Source organism: Eretmochelys imbricata, chromosome 3 (assembly GCF_965152235.1).
Source record: "Eretmochelys imbricata isolate rEreImb1 chromosome 3, rEreImb1.hap1, whole genome shotgun sequence".
Lineage (NCBI taxonomy): Eukaryota > Metazoa > Chordata > Testudines > Cheloniidae > Eretmochelys > Eretmochelys imbricata.
In genome coordinates this window covers 142,145,168-142,162,615 of record NC_135574.1, presented here as the reverse complement: position 1 = coordinate 142,162,615, position 17,448 = coordinate 142,145,168, and the positions used below count along the sequence as shown (strand labels likewise).

General features: G+C 38.9%; 1 protein-coding gene across 6 annotated transcripts in view; it reads right to left on the bottom strand.

Moving 5' to 3' along the window:
• Positions 1-3,615: 3,615 nt before the first annotated feature.
• The window catches only part of CNST (consortin, connexin sorting protein), a 105,760-nt gene continuing 91,927 nt past the window's right edge, over positions 3,616-17,448 (bottom strand). For all 6 annotated transcript variants that reach the window (XM_077813496.1, XM_077813493.1, XM_077813492.1 and 3 more), the window contains 2 exons: positions 11,687-11,822; positions 3,616-10,949 (listed from right to left, as the gene is read on the bottom strand). In XM_077813496.1, coding sequence (XP_077669622.1) covers positions 10,747-10,949; positions 11,687-11,822 — 339 coding nt within the window. In that variant the 3' untranslated portion in view covers positions 3,616-10,746. The remainder of the gene's footprint in view (positions 10,950-11,686; positions 11,823-17,448) is intronic.

The window sequence follows — 17,448 nt, the reverse complement described above, 5'->3', positions numbered from 1 at the left end:
AGATGGGGAAGTGCAGTGTGTGTCATACTTATAAAATAATAGTTTACTGCTGCTTTAATTTTCTCCTGGCTTCCAATTTACAGAGAGCTTTCAACAATAAAAAAAATTGAAATTAGGGTGTTAAAAGCACATTTGAGGGACTGAGAATACATTTGAAATAGTTTTGCAGTTCATGTAGCCAGACAGTGATAATGACATATATTTTATGGTCAAAATGTTTCAGTGCTTCAAGAGAACTTAACTTTTGCTGGGAGATGGAGTCTCGTGAAAGATGGAATAACATTGTTTCTGCATAGTTTCATTTTTGTACTAATGAATTCCTCTTCTTCGAGCATGCAGAGGATTCCAGCCAGATTGACAGAGCTGTGAGATGAAGACTGTGGGTCAAAAATGCTTTTGATTTTTAAGCAGAACTTCTCAACAGGGCCTTCTCTATTTATTATTTGTACTTTCCCCCAACTGATAGGACAGAAATAGTAAGGGCCAGATAGTGAATTATAAAATGAATATAAAAACTAGCCCCACAACTCCCTGATGGCAGGATCCCTATGTGGCTTGCTAATGCAATTTGTTTTAATATATGTGAACAGCATCAGTTGCTATGGGTATGCTCACTACATTATTTATTAAATAAGAATGGCATTAAGATTTAGTGCCATAGGCTGGAAAAGAAATTCCCTTACAGTATTACATTTCTTTCAAGGTCACACAGAGGTTAACTAACTATAAAAATACAGAATGTGTACCACACACAACTGAGTCTAAGGATGTTGCAGCAACTACAAGTTGTCCTTTCAACTTCCCTTATTGGTGGACTCATGACCAGTACTGGAAAAGGTCTGATCTAGAAGTGTGGAATAGGAGACGGGATTCATGGGTTTTATTCCAGGCTCTGCCTCTGGTTTGCTGTGTGACTTTGGCAAGTAATTTAAATGTCATGTCGTCATTTCCCCCCCCCACACACACACCTTATTTACTGAACTACTTTCTCTAGTTTTTCTTTCTCCTTGTTATATTTCTATAAAAGCTAGAGCTAGTTGGAAGATGTGATTTTTTTTTAAATGACACTTACTGTTGAAAAGCATCTGAGTGTTCATCAAATATTTTTCAGTGGCAATTTGCCAGTCAGCTATAGAGGACTGGTCAGAAATGAAAACAAATGGACAAAAAGAAGTTGTTGGTTTTTTTCTGTCTACTATTTTCAGACAAGCTTTAATGAAAGTTCATTATTATTCCCTTCTGCCCTCTTGGCTAGCATTAACTCAGTCCTTACTTTTTCCATGTGCATTCTTGTATAGCTGTCTCTCTTTTCATTTATTATTTTTAAAACCTCAGATCTTTGAGACAGTCATTAGGAAGCCACATTGGCCATTTTCTGCTTGCATTCTTCTTTTTCAGGCCAGCTATAGTTAGTATGTATTTATGGGGTTCTTCAGAACAATGCTACTATTTTCTACATGGACAGATTTTGTTAACTTTCTTCCTCTGATCTTCACTATATAGATTCCTTAATTTTTCAGAACGTTTATTCTATGAATTCACGGTCTATTACACTGAAGGGTAGGTGGCTCATGCGGATTAGTTCCAAACCTTTCTCTGTTTTTCTCACATTCTCAGACTTCCTATTTCTCTATGCATGCAGATTGTATCAGTCCAGGCACTGTCGGTAGACTTCCTGCTACAAGTAATAAACAGTGCAAGATTGTTAGAAGGTATGATCTCAACTCTTCATTTGGATTTACTTTGAGTGGTGAAGAAAGTGAACCAGTGCCTCACTGAATCATTAATGGGAAGACCCTAGAAGTATCAGACCATGTAAGTTTGAGAATTGCTTCAACTGGGAAACCTCAAACTGGTGAGACTCTTGTGATACCTGCAGGCAAAAAAGGATCTGTCATCGATTCTTGGGGATAAACCTGCAAAATGGCTGGATATCATTTCTTTATCTAAGAGCGTGCCAAGAAGAATTTGAGACATGGCTTCTCAAATAAAGGAAAAGCTGTGTGTAAAATAGAATAAGGCCTGGTCTACACTTAAAATTTAGGTCACCATAGTTACATCACTCAGGCATGCGAGCACAAGCAATGACCAGGAAATTCGGTAGTGTTTTGGCAAAAATTAAAATAGTGGCTCTTCGTGCTAAGTTCACTCAGTGCATAATCATGAGGCACTAGTTGCCAACAAATGCCTGCAGGGTGGCAGGAATAATTTTTATAGTGGGGGTGCTGAGAGCCACTGAACCAAACTGTAAACCCTGTATATAATGGAAACCATTTCAAGCCAGGGGGTGCTGGAGCATCCCCAGCACCTCTAGTTCCAGCACCTATGAATGCCTGTTGATCTGAAAGTCATTCTGAATCAGGCTGTAAAGATGTTTAATTTTATTAAAGCACAAGCACTGAACTCACCCTTGTTTTCAGTTTTGTGCATTGAAACAGGAAGTGAACACCAACACCTTCTCCATACAAAAGTGTCATCACGTGGGAAGATGTCTGTTCTCTGAACTCCATTCTGAAGTACAATTTTTCCTTAATTATTTTAATTTTGAGTGTGCTGATTGCTTTGTGGATGAATTAAGCCTGTCAAGACTAGCTTATCTAGCTGACTTGTTCACACATCTCCATGAAATGAATGCCAGTTACTGGGGCTGAAAACTATGCCTTTTAATGTTCACGACAACATAAAGGCAATGATAAAGAAACTGCAGTTTATAGTACAAGAAAAAGAAAAGAGAAATTGCCAATCACTCCCAACCTTGGAAAATTTTCCATATTGAAAATTCATCCCGACCTCATTGCTGACATGAAAGAATTTGGTCTGAAGTTGGTCACCAAGTTTAATGAGTACTTTCCAGACAGTGTAACAAATGAGACCAAATGAATCAGGGACCCCTTTTCAATAGACAACGCTCTGCCAGATTGCTTCTTAGCAAAGGACAAGGAAAAGCTGACTGAACTGTCATCTGATGGTGGACTCAAGCTTGAATTCAGTGACTTTTAGTTGAAAAGGAGAGAGGAGGTGTGATATCAGACAGAGCTCTTAACATTCTGGATGCCCTCAGCATGATGTACCTTTGTGAAGCTGTTTTTTCTGCCCTGCTCACCATTAAAAACCAAATCCAGGACGAACCTGAACGCAGAACTAGCCCTTCAGTTGAAGCTGACCAATATCTCTCTTGACATAAAGCAACCATGTTACGTAGCAATCATACCCTTCTGATCTATGGCATGTTTTTCATTTTCTCCATGGCTACTAAAGAAAAAACATATGTTTTTCATTATTTAAGTGTTGCAACAAGGAAAGCAAAGTGAACACTGGCTCATATTCAACAATAATCCAGGTAAGGATGAGCAGGATCTTCAAATTTAGTAAAATGAATTAGGGTTAGGGTGACCAGATGTCCCAATTTTATAGGGACAGTCCCAATATTTGGGGCTCTGTCTTATATTGGTGCCAATTACCCCCCACCCCGACCTGATTTTTCACACTTGCTGTCTGGTCACCCTAGTTAGGGTTAGCCATTATAATAATGGCTTCTTCATTGTATTTCTTTTTGATGCAATGTTTAAAAACTTGAGATGTTTAAAAAGGATGTTAAAATTGAACACTTCAGGCTTCCTTTGACATTTATTTTGATATATAGTGTCCAAAAATACTTATGTTAAGTCTATTAAGATATAAACTAAATGTGCACAAAAAGGAGAAATTGGTATGTGGAAATTCAAACAATTTTTTTCCCCTAGGAATGTGGCATGTAACCCACCCCACCCGCCACTCGTGTCTCTTTGCCCTCTCCTTGTTTGGGGAGGCTTAGCCTCTCCTAGCCTCTTGTACCCACTGCCAATGGGGATAGGAGAGTGGTATAAAGAAGTAGCTTGTAGGGAGGAATGGAGGGATGCAAAGAGACCCTGGTGTGTGCAATGGGCAAGGAACAAAGTGTGACACCTCCCTCCCCCCCAGTTAAATAAGTGCAACTTGTGTATAAACAGACTGGGCCCAGGATGTAGATCCAGTATTCACCTTTGGACAAGGGATCACTTACCAGTTCTGCAAGCCCGCCAATTCCCCAAAATTATCAACACTCTTCGGTCAGATTCAGACCACTGATCCAATGGTGAAAGGTCACTATTCCCTATCTTGGAACCATCTAGTCATTATCTGTTTGAAAATTGTTTAAAATAGCAAACAATGCTTACAAATGAACAAAACATAGGTGGGGCTGTTGCCAACTCTCGTGACTTAACTGGTATCAATCTGGTGATATTTGGTATTTTCTTAAAGCCCCAGATCCAGGATTCATGTGATTACATAAGAATCTCAACTTAGTTAGTTTTCAGCCTTCAAAGTTGCGAAGAAAAGCTTGAAAACATGAACCCTAAAGGCTCAACAACCACAGACAGATAAAATGAACCCCCACCTTTTCAATTTTTTAAAATCTCATTATTTTTGAACCAATCTCACAAACTTTTCAAGTCTGACTTATGATTTTTTGAAAACCTGGGGTTGGAAATACTGCATTCTGCTCTGTGATACAGCATGGCCAGAAGGCAGCAGGAGAGTGATATAGGAGAGATATGTAAATCCCAGGATGAGGAGAAGCCTTATTCCCTGTAGAGGGAAGAAAGGTTTCTATAGATTAATTAAAAGCACCTGAAGGCAATTAGAGCACCTGAAGCTAGTCACCTGATAAAACCCCCCCTGCTTCAATCAGCCAGAAAATGGAGTTGGAGCTGAGAGCAGTTTGAAGGAGAGCCGTGGCTGGCTAGAAGACCAAGACCCTAGGTAAAGAGACACCCGGCTTGTGCACAGAGAGAGAGGGCAGGAAGCCCCACATGATGAAGAGGAGTAGAGGGAAGTAGCCCAGGGGAAGGAAGCACTAATTTAAGTGGTTTACCACGATCCTGAGGGCCCCTAGGCTGGGACCTGGAGTAGAGGGTAGGCCCGGGTCCCTCCCTCTCCACTACCCTTCTCTGGGTTAGTAGTGGGACAGTAAATACCCTATTTCAGGGGCGGGAAACTGTGCCCTGAACGCCCTCCCAAGAAGAGGAAGCGTGGGACCCATCATAATTGTACTGGCAATTTGCCACAGCTCCTACTGAAATCATTAAAGGTTTTTGTTTTTCTTTTACATTCAATTCAATAAGAGCAGGATGGGGCCCTGGTCTGTCATTAGAACATTGGAAAGTTACAATCTGCCAATTTGATTTTAGAATGTTGGATTAAAATTAAATTATGGTGCTGAAAACCAACCTAGTTTAATCTAGAAGCATGGCTTTTCATTTAGCAAACAGAGTCCAGGGATTTAGTAAAACTGCCAGAAAAAAGGAAAAACTCAATGTGAGTGACACAAATGCAGTAAAGGTATTTACAAGACAAGTGTTCTTGGATTAATAAAAAACTCTCCAAAATCAACAAACAACTCTTGATTCACAGGCCTGGTTTAGGATATTCCCACTGAGAGTTTCAGGAACTATTTCCTATTTCCTTTCATTACATAGCCGATCCCTCTTTTAATATCTTTACAAATCACAGTACCCAAAAGGTTCAGATGTTTTATCTGGGACACTTTTTTTATTTTTATTTTTTGCTACAGTATTTAATTTACAAGCTTGGCTGATGGTCTCAAATATACTTATTGCCTTCCTTTGACAAAGGAGGCTCGTGTTAAATTTGTTATAGATTGTAGCTAGTGCCTTCAAATGGTCTTGGTTAACAGAATTAGGAAACAACGTTTTCATATGAGGGCAGCAGCCCTTTTAGTCATTGAGTGGAATGTTCCCCAGTTTTACAAGAAATCCAAATTTCAACCTAATTTGACTTGTTGAGATTTCAAACTTGTCCTTCACTCACAGAGCTACACTAACAAGTTTCCATTATTTTGTAGTGGCCTTCTCTTTCCCACTGTTTGCTGTCAAGATTACACATACTTCTTCCAGGCGCCAAAGCAAAAGAGTGAAGGTATTTGCAAGACTTCAAACATGCTTAGTGAGAAAGGTGGAACAGGGAGGCTGCTGACAATATGCCTTCAGAGGAACGATCACACAATTTTTCCTTATAGGGACACTGTCAAGTTGAAATCTAGTCATATTTTAAGAAAGAAGTTTCAAGTAGTTTTGAATACCACACCAGCCCCTGAATCGCCCTACCAGTTGTTATGGATTGCCATTGCACAATCCTATTTTGTCTCTCCCCTGTTGCTATGTAGGGAGGTGGGAGGACTAACTGAAATTGGCCATCATATGTACAAAGTAAACAAATACTTCCCCCCCTTTCATTTCTTTCTGTTACAGTAATCTCAGTCATTACTTGTTACTAGCTACATAATTTTTGGACAGAAGAGTAATTTCCTGAACTGACGGTTTCCCTTTAGTTTGGATTTACCAGACTGCAGGGCCCTAACCACTCAGATGGAGACTGATGGTGTGTAACAATCTAAATAGAACAGAATGTGCAGGAAGGCCACCCAGCTGGCCTTACCCACAAACTGTTTTGACCTCCAAGTATAGGTACTTTTGCTATGTTCTTAACCAAGCATTTGATAATGCACCGAAGACCATGTAAGCTATTTCTGCTAATAGAATTGTCCTGTAAAACAAGAATTAGTACCATTAGCATTTTACAAAGGAATCTGAATAAGGTTCAGTCCAGGCTCAGCTGCCGGGCTACAGCTGAGGGGCATGCTACATAACACAGGAGGAGAGCAGTGTGTGCAAAGATGGCCTTTGGACTCCCTCCAATCCCAGGCTGCTTCTGTGCCGGTCTGGTACCTCAGCATAAATTGGAGCAGCTGGAAAGCTGTTCTAAATTACACCAGCTAAGGACTGTCTGCTCATAATTTCCAGCCACACTCTTTGCACAAGCAACAGGGCAGAGAGAGGGGCAGTGTCGGGGCAGTTACACTGGCTCTATGTCACTGAAGGATCGCCCTACCCTTGGTGATCCTCCTGTGGCCAGTTATGCTGACTCTGGAGTGGCTTTGCACTGGCAATGCAGCACAAAGCATCCAGGCCACAGTGCAGGGTCTGGGCCAGCAAGTGCAAAGTGAGCTGCTTTTTAAAATTACCTTGTCTTTTATCTCTTTAAAATTTACAGTAGAACAGCTTTAAAATAGTTTTGTAATGATATGAACCTAAAGTATAAGGATCTTTGATCTCTGTATCTGATATACTTTTAAATAAATAAATACTTTTAGCTATAACTCTTGAAGTTTTTGGTGACTGGGTGCACAGACATTTAAACCAGGTTATTGGGTTTTTTAAGAGTTGAAATTAACAGTTGGTGCTTTAAACATAAACTTAATATGCTGAAACACTGAATGCAAAGTTACACTAACTCAAAAACACACTAACTGCACAGTAATTATAAATGCAGCACTGTAACAACTGAATGCATGCTTATCAACATTCCATCAGCAGTTTACAAAAAAACAAAAACAAAATCCAGGAAAATAAGAGAATTTCTTTAAAATCAATTGGAATTAAATAAATAAACCCAGACTTAAAGTGATGTACTGATCCAGCCAGTAACACTTCAGGATATAAAAGTGACTTTTCCTTTCTCTTTTTAGATTAACCCAGCATTACAATACTGTAAAACACAAGGCCCTTCCTGGGGAAAAAAGAAATTATTGTTCTCATATTTCATTTAGAAAGCAAAAGTTTTGTATTAATCTAGAATTTTAAATGGCTAGTTATAATATAAAGCTGCAAATGAGGCTTCCTAAGGTGTAACTCAACTGAGCTTCCGAGATGGGGTACTTAAAAACAAAAACCAACACATGCAATTTTTTCTGGAAAACAGTGATTTCAACTTTCACTTAAAAACAAACACTTAAGCATGAGAGTGCATTAGGAATAGTCAAACATACTAGAGGAACAATCCACCTGCAAATGCAAGAAAGCATGATCATGTTCTCATTCTGAGTGATATTTTGATGATTTCACTTCATGTTATTTTATACAGTAAATGACTAAACCTGGACATACTCCATCATACAACCCTAGTAAGCATTTACAATATTGGGTGGACTGAATTGGAGCCCCCAAGCATACTGTATCCTGAGACGGATATGTATCATTTCATACTAACACTCACCTCAGGACTCCTCCACTGGCTAGTCCATTATGCCATTAGCAGAAGCAGCTACCATATTCTGGCCATGGCTAGGGCAAAGGGCTCTATGGTCCAACTTTGCCTTTTACTATCTTGTCAGTGGTTCTCTCCCCTACATATACAAAGGATCATGCACCAGCTAAAAACAGCAGTTCATTTAAAATAATTATTACAATTTAAAAGTAAACTTGTTTCTGCACATATTGAAAAACAACAGGGCGTACTTAGTGACTCACACCTCAGTCCTGGGAGCAAAGCCAGAGTAAAAAGTGCTTTGCCTGAAGGAACTATGAGGGAATTCCTCATCTGTGACTGCAATCCATGTGACCTGGAGCACCTGCACAGCTGAGTCACTTCCAGTTACTGTCAAATAAAGATAGCATTAGCAGCTACAGATGGCTGCTCTACACTTACGCCATGTTATAACAACACAGGTCTTCAGACCATGCCCCCTACATATCCCCATCCCATGAGGAGTTAATACTGAGGGTGAAATCCTGTCATTGACTTAAGTGGAGCCAGGATTTAAGCCACCCCTGTTGTGGTGATCCCTGTATTGTATAATGGCATTTAGAGTAAAATTTTCTAACCGCATCAAGTATCTGAGATGCCCAAGTCCCATTTTCAAAAGCGACTTAGGCACCTGGACCCTAAGTCTCATTGACTTTCAGTGAGACCTAGGCTCCAAAGGCCTGCTCCTCTCCATTGAAGTCAATGGGAAATTTATCATTGACTTTGATGAGCACAGGATCAAATCCCAAGTGCCTAAATCATATTTGAAAATGGGATTTAGGTATTTTTGACAAGGTTACCTGAATGGGTTCTCCAAGACTCTTGTATCTCTGAACAGTATCTCCTTTTGGCCCTTCTGAAGGGGTGTAAAGCACCTAAGGATTTGATCCTGAGTTCAGATATTTTCTCCTGATTGGTACATGGGATACAGTGCAACGCTAAGGGCTCTTCCATAGAACACATTGGAAACATCTAAAACATGGGAATTTAAAATTTTATTGTTTTTTTTAAATTATGTTGCAAACCCTCATTGCAGAGTTACCTTTTTGAATATAAATTATCACAATTCTGCCTTTCCAAGTCTGCAGACAGAAGGAAACTAAAAATTAATATGGAGACGTATGAATTGCTCTGTTCATCTCTGTCGTGTGTTCAAAATGAACCCTAATGGACTAAAATATCACAATTTTAAACTATTTATCTGGTGAGGGTTTTAGTGGAAACTTTCAGCTCACATATTAATATATTGTGGTTTGGGTGATGAATAAATATGAAGGGATCTCCCATATAAATAATATTGCAAGTTTTAAAAATGAAAATATCTATATATTCTCAAAATATTTTTTGGTTATTTGTTTTTTCCCCTCAACATGGGATCTGGACAGGAAAAGAAGAGAAAAATCTAGGGAGAGTAGATCTCCATGAAAAAAGAGTGATAGGAATATATGAGGGAGTTGAAAGATCTCAGGGTGAAATAAAATGTCAGAGAGATGGAGAGGATTTTCCCCGAGAGAACAAGAGTTGGTGTAATAGAGTCAATTTTATTCAGAATGACTCAGTAAAGCTCAGAGGTGGAAATCTGGAGAAGTTTGCCTCTGAACTTTGCAGCTGGTCTTGGCTATATGCCAGGTTGTACAAAACCTCTGGACATTTTGCACTTATAAATAATAACACCAGACAGTTCTATACCACGCTCCATCTGTTGATCTTAAAGCATTTTACAGAGGAGGACAAAAATCACTATCTCCATTTTACAGAGGGGGAAACTGAGGCAGAGAAGTCACTGCAAGTGAGTAATAAAGCTGGAAAGAGAACCCCTGTATCCTGACTCCTAGTCCCATTCCCCTTTCATTGGCCCAAGCTGCTTTACTATTATTAGTAAGAATAATTTCCTACACTTAGTATTGTGTGCTGGGAATGAATTTTCTTTTAAAAAATCCCACAATTTTCCAACACTGTCCACCCAATTTGGGGAATAAAATTCCAGAGAATTTGGCAAAGCTGCCTTCAGATTTAACCCACTCATGATAACTGCCACGCACTTAAAGACATAAGGCCAATCCATTTAACTAACATAGTATGAGGGCACTGAAAATGCCAATGCATTCTCCTCACTCCACCCATAATTAAACAGCTCACCAGGACATTTAAAATGAAAAAATACATTAAGACTTAAAAGAAAAATAAGGAAATGTTTTCATAAAACACAGACTTATTGCATGATAGCTGGAGGCAACACTTTTGTGCAAACAGCTGTAAATCAAAATTGTCCTTTCATTAAGATTGCTTACAATGTGTGGCAATTGGAGACTGTGTAGAGGCTAATCAGTTTTCTATCTTCTTCACTTCCCAAAGATGTTGAATGGCTACTTGCTTGGTTTCAGAAGGTGAAGGCAATAACATTTTGCTTATTATTCTCCCATTCCACACTTGATTTCTCCCCACCTGATTACTAGATTAGACAGTTCTTCTCAACTGGTATTTAAAGGGTTAGGTTTATGTCATCAGCTGTACCTCACCTGAAGGTGGCACATATTACAGAAAACTCGTCATCACAATTTTTTTTAACCTCTCTGGTAATCCTTGGTAAGCCTGTCAGTGTGTTGTCCCTGCTCATTTCAACTATGTGAAGGTTATCCAGTGTTTAAGTTCCTCCACACCCTGCAATATCTGGGTATAGTAAAAGTCCATGTTGGCTGCAAAGTCAGTACATACAGGCGATTCCACGTCACCAAAGGTGCAGTACAGTGCAGTTCCTCCAACACTAAGGAAAACAGTTGCTATGCACAACAGAATCAGCAAAATACAGGAGCCGCCACCTTCATCTGTAAATATAAAACACATGATATATAGTGGATAAAATAAAAGACTACACAAAAGCTTTGTACTTATTGAGATTAGCCATATGAAATCTAGAGAGAAATTTGAGGTTTGTCTAACTGGAGGATTGGGGAATGTGGCAGGTACCGGGGCTGTGCATGTCAAAGTGACAAAAATTACTACAAATTATAGTACATTCAAAAACAAACAAACAAACAGTGCATGTATGTGTTTCTGTACCAATATGACAACCCATCATTAGTCATATGACCTTAATTCTGTAACACCTGGTCATCCTGGAGGGCGAGTTATGTAAGGGGAAACAAACATGCAAGTTTTTTGCATTGCTTTTTTTACATGTTGGTAAGATTAATGAACAAAAACCTACTTCTTCCACTTCTAAGGATTAGAAATTAAATGAAGGGAAATCCAGATAGCAGAAAGCTGTCAAGCATATGAGAGAGAGGAGCATCCCTCCTTCAGCCCCTTTGTTCTGGTTAACTAACTTGTTGCACAAAAACCTTTGCACATCCCTATCCATTTCTAGAATAACTTTTAGTACAGTCCATTGCTACTTTCACTGCATGGAGAATAGCTAGCAAGCCAATACAGGGCAGACAATAGCAATAATTGGTTTAAATCAGACTATTTCCTGCTTTTTTTCCTATTTAATAAATGAAAGCACAGATATGGTTTGTAATTGTATACTATGAAAATACATAAATTAACATAGGCAAGCTACCTTGATCCAAGGTGTCTTCCATTTCTTGGAATCTCACTCTTCTTTTTGGATTTCTCTGCTGGATTTGAGCAAGTGTCTTTCTTTCACTGTCATCTCTCTTCTTTAGAATGGACACCAGTCCCTCTGCTGGGGCAACCTATGAAAGTTTTTAAGAATCATTTGGCACAGAGTGACAAACAGACTGTGTTAGAAATCCAGACACGAAAGCCACTCAGTAATGGCTGTAAGGGGAGAAGGGAATGAGAACCAGCAAAGAAACAGTTTCCCCTTGTTTATTTTCTTGTAATGCTGCTGCACTTGTGAAATTATTTCTTCATGAGTAGATCTCCAAATAGATAGGACAACTGCAGTGCCAAATTGCAGTATCGTTCCTTTTCCCGCTGTGTAAGAGGAGAAAACTTCTCTTTAATTGCTCTCTAAGTTAAGTATCCAGAGATCTATTCTCTTGGATCATGTATTATGTTGTAGTCTCTATTAGTTTCTATGTAGCTTAAGGCCTTATATTCATGAGGGATAGAGGTAGTGATGAATATGGGTCTTCAATACCTTCAGCGAACAATAAAAGGACAATAAATTTACTTTCTTTTTCTAAAGGTCAGTAACCCTGCACAGACCCTCACAAACCACTCTTGGAAATTACATTGCTTGATTCATTGCCCAACGTTGTGACTCTAAGGCAGCACACCTGGCTCCCCTGGGAGGCAACAGACTAGTCTGGGGACACAATGTACAATAGAAGAACAGCAGGGGGAGGGAAAGCTGCCTGACAGCCACTTCTAGTTTCTCACTGTAATAAGCTCTCTGGGTAAAACAGCAGGCAGCAACTCAAAGGTCTTTGCTCTATTGGCATCCCCATAATGCAGCTGGCCATGGGAACACTCACATAAACAGTGCTCTGGACAGCAGGTCACTATCCAGTTTTTCCATTCTCTTCCTGCAGCAATCAGGTCAGCTGCAAGAACACGTTGTCTACCCCCACACAGCCAACAAAGGATGCCGCCCCTACTCCAACTAGCATGTAACTTTTTGGTGAGAGCAGAAACGGAGAGGGCAAGCAGATAGGGAGGGAGAAGCAAAAACCAAGAGAATGTGGGAGGGGGAAGACTGAAAATTAAAATATACTTGGAGAGTTAAAAACAGTATAAAGACGATTACATAGAGAAAACAAAGCTAAAAGGAGAGACAGAGGCAAATGAATTAGAAGATGGCACGATAAGACACAGAGAGGTGCTGGACCACCCAGCAACTGACATGGAAGGTCTCTATCCAAAAAGGTTGGGAACCTATTTCTTATTGCCTATATTTAGTTCCGAAGACTTTACCTCCCCCACCTCCCCCCGGCCCTTGGTTGAAGGACCCATTTTTCTCAGCTTTCAAGAGCTCTGTTCCCAAGTGTCTCTCTAGTGATGGATGTAAAGATGGCTCCCAAAATTCAATAAACTTCTTTCAAAAGGCAGGATGCTTTCCTTCCCTTCCTGTGGGCTTCCTATCTCCTTGTACGATTTCTATGTAAATTAGGCTTCCGTAGTTTCTGATTACATCAGGCTTAATTTTCGGAGACAGGTAGTTAGCTATGACATCCCCTCCTGTCTGGGCAAACTGTACAGCCTAATATCAATGGGCATCCATAACTCCTGATCTAGTGTTAGTACATACATTTCACAATTATATTAATCACTGGTGTGTCATCTGAGTTCTACTGAGGTAAAAGGAGACTGGCTAGCATCTCTAAACAGGGGTGTTTGTAAACTTTTCAAAGTTTTAGCTTTCAGACATCTCAACAACAAAAGCTTCCCAATAGCAAGAATAGATCTGGTATCTAGTTTTTAAAAGTGGAGTTCCATAGAAATTCCATTTTTATGTTGTTTTCTATGCTGTACAATTGCCCTTGTAAATAAGTTAGTAAATGCTGTAATCAGATTTCTGTCTGACTGCAACATATTTTAGGATATGTCCTCCCAATTAAAAATACAACAGGGGATGTCTATTATTTATTCATAGATTAAAAGGCCAGAAGGGACAGGGATCTCTATGGTCATCTAGTCTGACCTCCTGCATAACACATCCATAGAACTTCCCTGAATTAATTCTTGCTGTAAGTCCAATAGCTGTGGTTGAATGAGAGCATATCTTTTAGAAAAACATCCAATCTTAATTTTAAAAGTGTCAGTGATGGTGAAACCACCATAACCCTTAGTGAATTGTTCCGATAGTTAATTATGCTCACTGTTAAAAATTAGCACCTTATTTCCAATCTGAATTTGTCTAGTTTCAACTTCCAGCCATTGGACCTTGTTATACCAGACTGAGGAGCCCATTATAATTTTTTTATTACCGATATATATGTACTTATAGACTGTGATCAAGTCACCCCTTTACCTTCTTTTTGTTAAACTGAATAGATGAAGCGCCTTGAGTTTATCATTAAAAATATTTTTTCCAATCTTTTAATCACTCTTGGGGCTCTTCTCTGACCCCTCTCCAATTTATCAATGTCTTTCTTGAACTGTGGACAAAAGAACTGGATACAACATCCCAGTAACAGTGGCACCAGAGCCAAACACAGATTATGTAACTGCTCTACTCCTACTGGAGATTCCCCTGTTTATACATCCAAGGATCACATTAGCCCTTTTAGCTACAGCGGAACATTGTGAGTTCATGTTCAGCTGACTATCCACCGTAACCCTAAGCCTTCTTTCAGAGTCACCGCTTCCCAAGATAGAATCTGCCATCCGGTACGACCACTGTCTCTGTTCCAAGATGTAGGACCTCACATTTCCCCAAATGTTGGTGCTGATCTCATTAGATGGGCACACAGAAGAACATTTCAAAAGCACACCCTGGAGCACAGGAAAACTACTATCTTATTCTAATAGAAACCAGATAAATGGTACCACTGCCATTCAGCATTGGGATGTTCAGGCTGTAGCACCTGGTGAGCGTTAAAGAGACATGGTATCAAACTGTCTGAGAAAGAATCTAAGACAGCTTAATAGAAAATAACTGAAAATACTGTTCCTTCAAAATACAAAAAGCAAGCAAATTTTTTTTAATATACCAAACAAACGAAATTATTTGTGCATACTTAGGAGCAGAAGAAACTAGGCAGAGAGATCCCAACAGAACAAAAGTAGGAAAAAGTTGGACTTCTCAGCTCAAAACAAAAAGAAAAGGAGTACTTGTGGCACCTTAGAGACTAACCAATTTATTTGAGCATGAGCTTTCGTGAGCTACAGCTCACTTCATCAGATACATACCGTGCAGAATAAAGATACCAAATATGCATTCACTGGTTGTCGCAGTAACCAAGCAATTTTTGTTTGGCAAGATTAAGTAATGTCATGAGTTTTTCGTAGAAGACATATTCAAGGTAAGTAAATGCACAGAGACTGACCACAGTATCTGATATATTTGTGGCAGAGAGCCAGATCCTGCATGCAAGATACTGAACACCTCAGAGCAATAGGCTCTGAATGTTCAAGTGGCAATGATTTTCATAATGTTAGCGTTATACAAACCCATTAAATAAGAGTAGTAACGACAGTGATGTAAGAAATGGTACAGGACAATTAGTTGGACATGGTGCTTATAGTCACAGGCCACATTCCTGGTCTAAAGATAGAATCCATGAGACCAAGTAAAGTTTCTGGAATTTGATTTCTTCATAATGAGTTTGAAATGTCTAGAAAAAATAATGATAGATGACAAACTAAATACAACTTTCTGAAGGAATTTCAGACAAGTATGTAGGTCCAATTTTATCCTCTGTACAAAAGAGTGTAAGGTAGGAAAAGTCACAGCATATCAGTGATGCTCAAGTGGTGATGTGGAGTTGTTAACTTCTACTGGCTTCACCTGGATCTATTCAACTTCCAATGGAGTTGAGTATATACAGAGATTCCCATTAGTACACAAGAGGCTAAGTGATCTAAATATAGGGAAGCTATTTAGGACCATGGCTTTTTAGAAAAATTAGAATCTGTTGACAAAATGTGTTTATTTGTAGTTCTACTCATATTTTGGTAGAGACCAAATATTAAGCTCTAAATAATAAGCTGTTTCAATACTAAAGTAACATGACCATTTACAACCAAAGTAGACAACTGTATTTACAATAAAAATAATTTTTTTATATATATATATATATAATTGCAGTAACAACTCTGACTACTTCTGGTTAAACTGTAACATATTAAGAGGGTAAAAGGTTACCTACTCTGGGCAGCTAGAGGCAGAAACCTACCTCCACCTTCCAAATTACTATTTTTCAAACAGAAGCACCAAACAATGCTGGCTTTAACTGGCTTCTTAATTTTAGTATTACTACAACTAGAGATGTTCTTTAGTAAGAGTACAGTGTGGTATATTGAGGACTGTGTTGGAATTGCAAGTTATCACTTTTTAGAGTGTGAGAGTAGGGGTTGGGAGGGCGGCTGTTTCTTGGTCCTGCTTGCAGACTATGGTGTTCTGTAGCAAAGCTTGGGAGACAGTCCTAAAAAGACAGCTTAAAGCAAGGTGGAGTGACCTGTGCCTTGCTGCCTTAGGGAGAAGCCTATATTCTCTCTCTGTTTTTGGGTTCTTGCATGAACTAGGAAAAGAAAAAAGGAAACATTTCAAAGTAAGAGAGTAGCTAGATGGCGCAGGGAACTGTTGTCTGAGTAGTAATGTAAATGCATATATAAAAATTTGCTTAGTGTGTTAGTGTTATCACTATCTGATAAACATGGTCACAACTGCACAAAAAGAAAAGGTTTTCCAGAAAATGGTATGCAACTGACTTTTAGACAAGAGCTTTTAAAAAGTTAGTTTATAACATTGTAAGAGGATGCAACTATAAGTGTTCACATTTGCTGGATGTAAGACTTGCACATTTGAGATATCTCTATAAATCCAACACCAAAATGGTAAGGGCAGTAGCACGGATTCCCTGTGATCCAGGTGCTGATAGGAACAGTCAACTGTTTAAACACTGCAACTGAGTTTTCAGGATCATATGGCAAATGTGAGAGGCTACTAGTTTACTGACAGACTATGCTTTAGCAAACTTCTAGGATACATAAAGAACATAACATCTCTCACAAATTAAAACACAGAAGCAATAGACAACAAAACCGTGTGAGACTATTCACATTGAATCAAACTAAAATAAGATTTAAGTGCTAGTGTCTGTTCACAAAGCCCCTCTTTAAAACTCCTACTGTATTTTCCAATTATTACATAATCCTTTCTGGCAAGAACACCAACTATTTAAAATTGGTGCAGATACAACAATGATGAGCAGTACAAAAAAATCTATGAATAAAACTGAAGTTGTAAGTATACATTATACATAAAACAGAAGTGCGGATAACAACTGTCCCTTGTTGCAGAACGGATAGTTACTATATTTTAGTAAAATATTCTAAGTTTTCCATGCTGCCCTTTGGCCATTGAATTTCAGTTGAGTTAGAAGGTGTGCCTCAATTTTTCCTCCCCAGATATTCCTATTTATAGCTTTCATAGGTTGGCAGTTATGTCCATGCTGGAAATTAACGGGACTTAAATACAGAAAATGTATTTAGACATGCCCATTTCTGTCCTGACATCATCTTTACTTAAGAAGAAAAACATCTATCCCCCGCATTAAGTCTGAGGGAAATTTTACTAGTACTTTTGTACCTACTCTGTATTAGAAGGAGTTAGTAAAAACAGATTTGTTACTCTGAAAATTAGCAGGAATTGGCTGCATACATTTATGTTACAGATGAGGAGGGTGCATT